We start from the raw sequence: 11809 nt of genomic DNA on the forward strand, positions 1-11809 counted from the left end.
ATGGCCAAATTTAAGTCTTCATTATAAGGTCATCCCCCCCCCCCCAAACCTCAAGGGCACTGTTACAGTGAGACCAAAGTATTGATGGCAAACTGAAATTCCTTGGTGAGTTTTAGTCAATGGTCATGGACGGCCACTTTTATCAGTGAGTAGTCTATAACATGCTGAAACAACACACATAACCATGGAGTTGGGTATCTTAGACTGTTCCATTCCCTACTCTCAAGTGCAGATACATATTTCATATCTTACTAAAGTTAGCATATTACACTCATTGCATTGAATGGTTACCCTTCTGTTCCATGCTACTAAGAGTCACCGTTTGCCCTTCTAATAATACCAATAACTTAGACAAGCCCATCGAGGTGATTGATGATCTATGCACTCTCCTAAAAGCTTGATTTCAAGGTGTTTTCCATGTTGTGGCTTTCCCTCTCAATCACTCTCCTTCGCAGTCCAGGTAGGCGTTTCTGGAAGTTTCCACTCAGTAGGATGTAGAGAAAAGGGTTAATGCTGCTGCTGGCATAGCTGAGACAGATGGAGAGGTAATAGGTCGCATAGAAAGCCAGCGTGGGCTGCTGCATCTGTAAGTTCACCAGCTGGATGACGTGATAGGGGGCAGCACTTAGGACGAAGACTGCTACCAGCACCAGTACCATCTTTGTCAGCTTCATGACCCTCTGCCTCGGGACACAGGGATTGTAACTGCAAAGGCAACGTTAGGATAGAACGTAAAAAAACCCCTAGAAACTGCAGGGCAATGGGGTCCTAGAACTTTTTGGACAGTAGAGAATGGATGCAGGGCAATATGAAGCTCCTTTTTATTATTATTATTTATTCAGAGCATTGTAAAAAGGTTTTTTCATTCCTGTTAAAATTTTCCCAAAGCTGGAAGATTTTAAGAAACAAAATAAATAACATACTATTGCATTAAAGCCCAAAGTATCAAATACACGAGTTCATACTGATATAAATATATGATTGAACAAAATGAGAAAGAACAGCTGTCAGTGTCTTAATATTCCATTTTAACTTTCCCACCACCTCAACTCCCTGTGTTTAAAAGTGGTGGATGGGAAATGGTAAGAATTTCTTCTTTCTTACTGCAGTGTAGTATTCCATTGTGTAGATGTACCACAGTTTTTTAATTCACTCATCAGCTGATGGGCACTTAAGCTGTCTCCAGATCTTCGCTATAGTAAATTGTGCTGCTATGAACATAGGGGTGCATATATCCTTTCTGATTGGTGTTTCTAGTTTCTTGGGATATATTCCTAGAAGTGGGATCACGGGGTCAAATGGGAGTTCCATTTTTAGTTTTTTGAGGAAACTCCATGCTGTTCTCCACATTTAGGAGCTATTTTCCCCCTATAACTGCAGCTGCTTCCCTTTCCCATTCTAAATAGACCACCCTTGAAGAATGTAAAATTTCCAAAGAATTTCAAGAAATTCTAAGTGGGAAAAAAATGTCGTGGGCCAATAGACCATTTAAACCTTTGGTACCAAGGTTTGTCACAAATTTTGACCAATGGTGAATACATTGTTCACCTATTCTTTTTAAAAAACTTTTATAGTGTCATATGTGGTAGGTGTGTGAAACCCAGGAATCTTGTCTTTTCAAAACAAATACAACAATCTAGTCTAAGAACAAATTTTAAAATTTTTTAACCCAACGTGTTTTATAAAAACACTGACTTATGCATTTAAACAAATTGTTATGTACAGTTTCAAGTAGAGAATAATTTATATTTATTCATGTGGTTTTAGAGACAAGTATCTTTAAAGGTCTACCCCTAGTTTATTGTCTTTATATAAGTCTTTGTTTTTCTTTAGTTCTAATTGTCCTAAGTATTCAAATACTAATGAGATATTTCTATAAATTAAAAAATTAAAACAAAAATTTGAAGTTATACACATCATCTAGGATACTTACATATGTACACAAGTCTGTAAAATGTACAAAACATTTAAATAACACTGTTAATGACAAATATAAAATTATTTTTTAAATAGAATCTTGAGTTCTGTTTACACTTTTTAATGAAAATATTACCTTGGTAATTTCAACATTTATCACTGACAGACCCTCAAATATCTGATCCAGAACATGTCTTATTTTCAGAAAATGCCTCATATAGACATTAACGCCTATATATCTAAGTATAGTATGTGTCAAGTGATTGCTGTTTAAATTCCTGTTGTAGAGGCCTTAGGATCACTGCATTGTCCTTTTTTTAACATACAAGATATTTTATTAACATATTATTAATATCTATGATAAAATAAAGTAGTCTTACAGGATCTCAAATTCAAAACTTTAAATATTTGAAAAGCTGTTGTTGGGGGAAAATAATATTGAGAGGAACATGCAGAAAGTTTATATCATATCATCTTGATTACTCACTTTTAGGAACAAAACTAAATTAAATATGCTCTTGTATATTTCTGAAGGAGGACTATTTAAGTCTTAACCTTTTATTAGAAACAATGAAAGACAGGAAGAAAAAATAAAAAAAACAGCTCCTTGGAGTACATTAGAACAAAGACTCAGATTCCAAGTACTTAATGGCAAGAGTTTAGCAAAATTTATTATTGTACTTATTCATAATGTTGATATTTTTAGCAATCAAAGCAGAAACAAAAGAAGAATAAAGGCAGAAATAGAAGATACAGTGAAAAGGGTAGTATTCAACAGCTTTAGAGAATCCATGCATTGTTCTTTTAATAAATCAAGAGAAATAAGGCAAACACTTACCATCCAGCATCCTTATTCTGTTGATACATCTCCCAAGTATAGCATAAAATTAAAATATAGCACACCAAAATCAAAGGCAAAGGGAAAAAAAAAGTTGTTATCGTCAAATAAAGTGTGTACCTGTGAAATGAGAGAGAGAGAAGACATGCCTGTTACATTCACAATGCTAGGCACTGGCGTTTACAGTTAATGAGGCATGATTCTCTGATTTTTCAGGGCCCAGGAGGAAAGTCCTTGGGGGAAAGAATTAAGCATCTTTGGGTGCTTTCCTCATTGTTCATTGACACTGATGCTTATCTTTCCAGCAGCCAAGGCCAGCACTACTGAGTATGGAATGGGTAAGGATACTTATTATTATTATTATTATTATTATTATTATTATTCTCTTTAGTGTTATTAGCAACAACAGGCAATAGCAGATAGCATTTACTCTATATTAGGCCATGATCTGAGTGCTTTAGATATTTTAACCCACTGAATCTGTACAATGGCATTATTATCCACATTTTACAGAAGAAGAAACTAAGGCACAGAGGGGTTAAGTGGTTTGCTCAAGGTTAGCCAGCTAGTAGGTGGCAGAGGGGGGATTTGAACCCAGATGGACAGTTGAGCTGTACAGCCCATCCTTGTAGCCAAGGACTGAGACGGCCTCTCAAAGGGCCTATCGTAAAATCGCCAGTCTTTCCCTCAGTGCTTTGCCAGGGGGAAGTCTCAGGCAAGCCAATTCCAGTTTTGCACAGATGCCAGGTGTTGGTGAAGGAAGGCAGCACAGGCTGGGTGGGTGTGGACAGAGGCAGAGAAAAGCAGAGAGGAGAGAGAGGGGGGGGGAGAGAGAGAGAGAGAGAGAGAGAGAGAGAGAGAGAGAGAATGAATGAACGAACCTGGGACCAGAGGGACTCTGAGGTAGCACAGAAATTCCATTTCACTGTAAGGATTTAATTCTAGGAGAAACAACAGAGGCCAGAAACTCAGAATATCCTTTATGATAACCAACCAAAAATAGAAGAAGCAGCTGTCAGTGGAAAATAATTAATCTTTTGTATTTCTTTGACACAGACCAAAGTCCTATAGTCAGATAGTGAGCCTCAGGTTGTGCTCTTCTTTTAGAGAGGTTGAGGTCCATATTAAACTGCCAATGCCTGTGATTAAGTATCATTTCACCTTTAGACTGGCTGATAGTTTCTGTCTGTGTGTGCAGCCAATGCTGGTGGGAGAAATAACAGATAATCCCATCAGTGTTGCACTCCTCGGGAGCTTGCTGTTACTGGATTTGTGGCCTTGCAGACCCTCTAATTTCAGCCCTCTTGGGTTATGTCTATGCCCAAGCAACCCATCTGTTTAAAAGTGGTGGATGGGAAATGGTAAGAATTTCTTCTTTCTTACTGCAGTGTAGTATTCCATTGTGTAGATGTACCACAGTTTTTTAATTCACTCATCAGCTGATGGGCACTTAAGCTGTCTCCAGATCTTCGCTATAGTAAATTGTGCTGCTATGAACATAGGGGTGCATATATCCTTTCTGATTGGTGTTTCTAGTTTCTTGGGATATATTCCTAGAAGTGGGATCACTGGGTCAAATGGGAGTTCATTTTTAGTTTTTTGAGGAAACTCCATGCTGTTCTCCACAGTGGCTGCACCAGTCTGCATTCCCACCAGCAGTGCACGAGGGTTCCTTTTTCTCCGCATCCTCGCCAGCTCTTGTCATTTGATTCTGACAGGTGTGAGATGGTACCACATTGTCGTTTTGATTTACATCTCTTGGATGATTAGTGAGTTTGAGCATGTTTTCATATGTCTCTTGGCCTTCCTTATGTCCTCTTTCAAAAAGTATCTATTTAGGTCCATTGCCCATTTTTTTGATTGGGTTCTTTATCTTCCTTTTGTTAAGTTGTATGAGTTCCCTGTAAATGTTGGAGATTAAATCCTTATCAATGATAACATTGGCAAACATGTTCTCCTATGCAGTGGGCTTTCTTGTTGTTCTGTTGATGGTTTCTTTTGTTGTACAGAAGCTTTTTATTTTGATGTTAATCCCATTTGTTTATTTTCTCTTTAGTTTCCATTGCCCTAGGAGCTGTATTGGTAAAGATATTGCTTTGGCATATGTCTGAGATTTTGCTGCCTGTGGATTCCTCTAATATTTTTATGGTTTCCCGTCTTATATTTATCCATTTTGAGTTTATTTTTGTGTATGGTATAAGTTGGTGGTCTAGTTTCATTTTTTTTGCATGTATCTGTCCAATTTTCCCAACACCATTTATTGAAGAGACTGTCTTGACTCCATTGTATATTCTTGTCTCCTTTGTCAAATGTTAATTGAGCATATTGGTTCGGGCCGATTTCTGGGCTCTCTATTCTATTCCATTGATCTATATGTCTGTTCTTGTGCCAGTACCAGGCAGTTTTGACAACAGTGGCTTTGTAATACAGCTTGATATCTGGTATTGAGATCCCTCCTACTTTGTTCTTCTTTCTCAGGATCACTGCAGCTATTCGGGGTCTTTTTTTATTCCAGATGAATTTTTGGAGAGTTAGTTCTAGGTCTGTGAAATATTCTGTTGGTATTTTAATGGGGAGTGCATTGAATCTATATATTGCTTTGGGTAGTATGGACATTTTGATGATGTTGATTCTACCAATCCATGAAAACAGTATGTTCTTCCATCTGTTTATGTATTCCTCTATCTCTTTTTTCAATGTCCTGTAGTTTTCTGAGTAGAGGTCTTTTACCTCCTTAGTTAAGTTTATTCCTAGATATTTTAATTGTTTTGGTGCGATGGTAAATGGGATTGTTTTTAAATCTCTCTTTCTGTAAGTTCACTATTGGTGTATAAAAATGCCATAGATTTCTTGGCATTAATTTTGTATCCTGCTACATTGCTGAATTCATTTATTAAGTCTAACAATTTTTTGATGGAGTCTTTAGGGTTTTCTGTGTACAGTCTCATGTCATCTGTGAATAAGGCAGTTTTACATCTTCTTTTCCAATTTGGATACCTTTTATTTCTTCTTCTTGTCTAATTGCTATGGCTAGCACTTTCAGTATTATGTCGAACAGGAGTGGTGAAAGTGGGCATCCCTATCTCGTTCCTGTTCTTAGGTGAAATTGTTTTAGTTTTTGCCCATTGAGTATGATGTTAGCTGTAGGTTTGTAATATAAAGCTTTTATTATGTTGAGGTATGATCCCTCTATTCCCATTTTGATGAGGGTTTTTATCAAGAAAGGGTGTTGGATGGAACTGGAGGGCATGATGCTAAGCGAAATAAGCCAATCAGAGAAAGATAAGTATCACATGATCTTAGTCATTTGTGGAATATAATGAACAACATAAACTGATGAACAAAAACAGATCCAGAGACAAAGAAGCATCGATCAGACCACCAAACCTCAGAGGGAAGGTAGGGGAGGGGGTAAGGCGAGAGATCAACCAAAGGACTTGTATGCATGCATATGGGCATGGCCAATGGACACAGACACCAGGGGGGTGAGGGCATGAGTGAGGGAGTGGGGGGCAGTAGGGGGATAAGGACTCACTTATGTAATACCTTAATCAAGAAAGAAAAAAAGAATAAAGTTTAGGATTTCTCTGAGAACCAGGGGAGTTCTATTTGCTTCTGTGAATAGTAAAGCTAGTTTAAAAATTGCATATGTGTTGGACTCCAGAGGTATCTGACAATAGTAAAACAGGATAATCCTCTGGGTAATATTTACATTTTCACATAAGAAGCAAGGGAAGAAGACAATTAACCAAACTCACTAAGTACTTCAAGTGAATTGTATGTGATGGTGGCCCATAGCTAGAACAACTATTTGGACATCAAGGGTTGTTCCAGTTCATATCTCCAGTTACATCAACATGCAAAACTGGCTTATAATGTTTTGAATGTTTTACAAAGTAAAATTCCTCACCTGCGGAAAAAAGAAAAAAGAAAAGAAAAAAGTGGTGGATGGGAAAAGGAACCCGCCATATTGACTTGAGATAGTGTATGGATGTATATAAAATGCACCTAGCACAGTATCTTGTGCTTAGTAAGTGATCAAAAAATGTTTAGTCATAAACTTCAATGCTATGTTAAAAATTTCAAATAGAAATTTTTTGACTATCTTTTTCTTTTCAAATTAAAACATAAGAAATGCCTGTGTTGGTATCTGCATTAGTTATATACAGCTGTTGTAACACATTACCACAAACTGGGTAGCTTAAAAAGACAGAAATGTATCGTCTTACAGAAGTGGAGGCCAAGAGTCTGAGATCAAGGTGTCAGCAGGGCTGGTTCCTTTTGGAGGCTCTGAGGGAAAATCTGCTCCCTGCCCCTCTCCCGGCCTCTGGTGGGTTCTGGCAATCCTTGGGGTTCCTTGACTTGTAGACACATTCCCCCAATCTCTGTCTCTGTGTTCACAGATGTTCTTTCTCTCTGTGTATCTTCAAATCTTCCTATCTTTATCAGGACACCAATCACTGGCTAGGGGGCCCACCTTAATCCAGTATGACCTCATCTTCACTTGACATATCTACAAGGACCCTACTTCTAAATAAGGTCACATTCATAGATGCTGAGGGCAATATATCTTTTGGGGGGGGACACAACTCAACCAAACTCCAGCTGCATATTAATAAGGTTTGCGTCTCAGGAACTCTGAGACCCTTTTTGAAATTCTGTCCCTCCTTTGATTGCTGTGTTTCTGCTGTGTCTGGCTGCCAGGGATCTTTAAAATCCATATTTAGATATATTTGTGCCCACTGAAGTTACATGATTAAACTCAAAATCTTTTTCTAAAGGTTACCCTCTCCTAGAAATCAGACGATCAACTTGATTATGGAAGGCAGGCAACTAAGTGGGGAGACTGTCGGGGAGAGGATCCCCAAGGACACGGCATGCAGACAGTGAGGCTGAAGCACTTCATAACTTAATTCAACTCCATTTTTCTTACGTTGTAACAACCTACCGGAGCACATCGTCAGGGGATGCTAAATCAAAAGCACAACTCTCCACGCCGTCGTCAAACGTGATGACCTTTGAGTAGAGCCAGACAGGCAACGCCAGGATAAAGGAAGCTGCCCAGAGGCCCAAATTGATGCGGATGGTCTTGTACCTCGTTCTCCAACTTGTAAGTCGAAATGGTTGGACGAGAGCCAAGTACCTGCAAAGCCAGTTAAAAAGGGTTTGGGAATAATCAATAAAAGCACTGAGCTCCAACAATGAATGGTTCATGACAAGAGTAAATTATTAGTATTATCATTCTCCCCTGAAGCATACCGCTAGCAGGGTAAAAGAAAGCTATAGTATTTTTTAAGAGCTGGCTGGTACCTATACAGAAAACAACTCTTGACCCTACAAGTCTGAATAGACCACTCTCTGAAATAGCTGTCACTTCCACAGACACACTGAAGAGGGTAAAATTCTGCCCTGCAAACTCTCTCTTTACAAAGGTGCTTTCCTTGTAGATGAGGCTCCGTAAAACTTGGTCTCTGAACAGGTATTTCCTCCGGGAGGCAGGGGCCCTCTGCCCCGTAGGATTGACTGATGTAGAGGCAGGAAGAGGGAAGTGCACTGGCTGGAGGGAGAGGTTCGGGCCATGGGACAGGCATTTTGCTCAGATAGCTTTTCAGTAGACTCCCCAGGCACTTTGGGGGTTTAGTTCAGACAAATCACAGCAAGGATAAACAAAATGACTAGTGTAGACAATTGCACATTCCTCAGGGAACTTAGGCTGCAGGCTAGAGGGGGAAATGGGCTCATTTTATGGAGAAGTCTTTTTCTTCTTTCTTTTCTTTTTTTCCATTTTTGATCCAGAAAAAAAGGGTAATCATTAATCAAACTTGAAATCCTGATATATCAAACATATTTAGTTCTCTAGCAAATCCAAGAAGAATTTTTAAGAGTCAACTAAAAGCTAAAGGATGAAAAAAAGTGTTCAGACCTGGAATCAAAGGTATTTAAAAAAGCAGAGTTTTGCTGGGGGTAGAGGTTGTAGAGTAAGAGGTTCACAGAAGAGGCACAATGAAAGGAAAAGCCAACACTCTCCTTATTCAGAGTACAGTGTATCAAGCAGGTTTTATTATCTCCAAGAACGGTGTTGTGGTTGGGAAGGCTGTACTTTAGGTTGATTTCTGCAGTGGCCTGCCCTGTGCAGGACCCTCTTTCTAGTGTTGGAACCCTGGCAAGCTGGCCAGGCTTCACTCAAGGCACTGCCAGCATTGGCTGGCATCAGATGAATTATCCAGACCTACACAGTACATTGACTGAAAAATGTGATGTTAATTATGACTTGAGAAATACACTCTATATTTGGAGAATTCTTTTGCAGAAAAGCAGCAAGATATAAAAAATGCATCAAACATTACTATTATTATTCATGTCTGAATAATAATCCAGCCTTGCCATTGCTTTGTTCATCCATCGGAAAACTACTCATAACTTCCCCATTTCAAGGGCCCACTTGGACAAGCAAAAGGGTCAGAGCTCAGGAAAAAGTCCTGGATGGACCCAGGAAATTTAACACAGCCCTCAAGACTGATGATGGTCATTCATTCATCAATGTTTTTTGAGCTCCCACTTGCCAGGCACTGTTACACGGACACTTGGGATATATCATTGATCAAACCTGCATTTGTGGAATTTATATTTGAGGGGCAGGGGGAAGCTAGACAATAAACAACAACAACAACAACACACACACACACACACACACTAAATTAGACTATGTGATTTATTTGGAGCAAGGGAGATCAGAGCAAGGGGGATCAAGTGTGCTGGAATTGGGTTGGGTGGGACGAATGTGGATCGAGATTTTAGGTGGGTTGCTCTCTGAGACAATTCCTGTTGTGTGTGTTACTGTTGTTTTTTTAGGACTTGCATCTGATTGGGGAAGACCTGATGTGGAAGTCTTGGCATCTGGATGATGCAGGGCTCATCCTGGCTTGCATATTTCTGAAAGAGGTCAGATGGTGAGATAATTATAAGCCACCTGCCAACTTTAGAGACAGCCTGGGTCTGAACTGGGCTCAACCACTCATTGGCTCCGTAAGTACTCACCATCACTCTCATCTTCTCAAATAACATTAGCTTACATGGTTGGTGATATGGCTGTGGCACACTCCTGAGCACAGGAGGATACATTGCCAATGATGTAAAATGGCAGCATTTGCATTAACCAGGCATAATGATGAGTGTAAAAGATGGTCTTCCTGGTACTGGGATATTTCCTTATATCTGTGTAAGAGTCCATATCTACTCCACTGATTCCGTTAGGCTGCTAGGTAATAGAAAGAGTGTGTGAGACTTTGAACATACAGGAAATAGCCCTGACAGGGAGTGAGGAGACCCACTTCAGTTCTCAGCTCTGTCATGGACTCCCTCTGTGCCCTTCGCAAATATCCTCACTTCTTGGGGCCTCAGCTTCCTTATTGCAAGAATCATGGGGGCATTCATTCTAGTTTGAAACTTTCCATGATTTGGAAATCCTTTTATATTGTAGTGAGTTGTAAATAAAACTGAGGTCAAAAAGAATGATTGGAAAAAAGATTTTAGTGTTTTAAGCTTTCCATTAAAATAGACTTCTGTGAAAATGGGAACAAACATTCTTACATAATCAGTTCCACAATAAGGAAGCGAAGCCTTGCTCTTATAAACCAGCTCTGATGTTGCTTAAAGTACGAAACACAGGCACCTCTGAATTATGTTAGATATTTCAGAGTCTCTTCACTTACCTGTCCACACTCATTACAGTCATGATGGCACTACAGGCAAACTGGTTGCAGGTATCCAGGGATGTAATGATGGTGCAGAGAGGCCCCCCAAATACCCACTCCCCTCCCCGGGCCCACTGGTGAATAAGAAAGGGCATTCCGACGATGTGGACCAGATCAGCCACAGCCAGGTTGCAGATGTAAATGTCAGGAATAGTTTTTTTCCTTGACCTGAAAGAAATGGACGGAAACTGAAGACTGACATTCAAAGTATGCACCTTCTTCAATGTATGTCACCTGTTACAAATTTTCAATGGCCAAAATGGATTTTAAAAGTTAAAGGGAAACTTATATAAGTGTACATATAAATGCCTAGTATATTTAAACAGATAGAACTATATGCCTGAGACCTAACTGCAGTGGTTTAAAAATGTGTCTGTACATTCTTAGATATTGCTTCCAATACATGGAGCCTAATTCCCTCTTTTTGAGTGCGGTTGCACTTAGTAACTCATTTTTAACAAATAGTATATGGTGGAAATGACAGAGTGTGACATTTTAAAATTAGGACATAAAAGCTTTGTGGAGTTTTCTCCTTGCTCTCTCTTAGATCATTTTCTCTGGGGAAGCCAGCTGCCATCTTGTGAGAATACTCAAGTAACTCTACAGAGAGGTCCACCTGGAGAGGAATTGAGGCCTCCTGTAACAACCAGCACCAACTAGCCCGGTGCATGAGTGGCCTGCCTTGAAAGTTGATACTCCAGCCCCAGCCAAGATGACTGTTGCCCTAGAGTAGTGGTCGGCAAACTCATTAGTCAACAGAGCCAAATATCAACAGTACAATGATTGAAATGTCTTTTGAGAGCCAAATTTTTTAAACTTAAACTATATAGGTAGGTACATTGTTATTAACTTCATTAGGGTACTCCTAAGCTGGCCTTTGCTAAAAACGTCCTCAATCTGATTGAGGTACATTCGCTGAGGTCGACCCCTTCCAACTCTCCCATCCACACTCGTCTTGTATACTTGTTTTGTCTATCTCCTTTCGTTCATCCTCTCTATATGTCCAAACCATCTCAACATACCTTTCTCAATCTTCGACACTACATCTTCTTTCACTCCACAACGTTCCCTAAAATTAACTTAATAAACTTTACTTAAAGTTTTAAGTGAACTTCACACTGTACGTGTTGCGCCCGCACGTGGTATTTTGTGGAAGAGCCACGCTCAAGGGGCCAAAGAGCCTCATGTGGCTCGTGAGCCACGGTTTGCTGACCACTGCCCTAGAGGACAGCCTGACTGCAACTTCATGGAAACAGTAGAGGGGTGGGTCAAAGGGAACTGCTAGTTTGATTTAAGCTGG

The 11809-nt window shown here is 39.6% G+C and overlaps 1 protein-coding gene across 1 annotated transcript in view; it reads right to left on the minus strand.

Annotated features, from left to right (window-relative positions):
• Nucleotides 1-323: 323 nt before the first annotated feature.
• MCHR2 (melanin concentrating hormone receptor 2) overlaps nucleotides 324-11809 on the minus strand; it is a 13044-nt gene continuing 1558 nt past the window's right edge. Inside the window, exons 2-5 of the mRNA XM_006098561.1 lie at nucleotides 10468-10677; nucleotides 7704-7898; nucleotides 2756-2875; nucleotides 324-705 (exon numbers count right to left, since the gene is read on the minus strand). Coding sequence (XP_006098623.1) covers nucleotides 390-705; nucleotides 2756-2875; nucleotides 7704-7898; nucleotides 10468-10677 — 841 coding nt within the window. The 3' untranslated portion in view covers nucleotides 324-389. The remainder of the gene's footprint in view (nucleotides 706-2755; nucleotides 2876-7703; nucleotides 7899-10467; nucleotides 10678-11809) is intronic.

This window comes from Myotis lucifugus, unplaced genomic scaffold (genome assembly GCF_000147115.1).
Source record: "Myotis lucifugus unplaced genomic scaffold, Myoluc2.0 scaffold_240, whole genome shotgun sequence".
NCBI lineage: Eukaryota > Metazoa > Chordata > Mammalia > Chiroptera > Vespertilionidae > Myotis > Myotis lucifugus.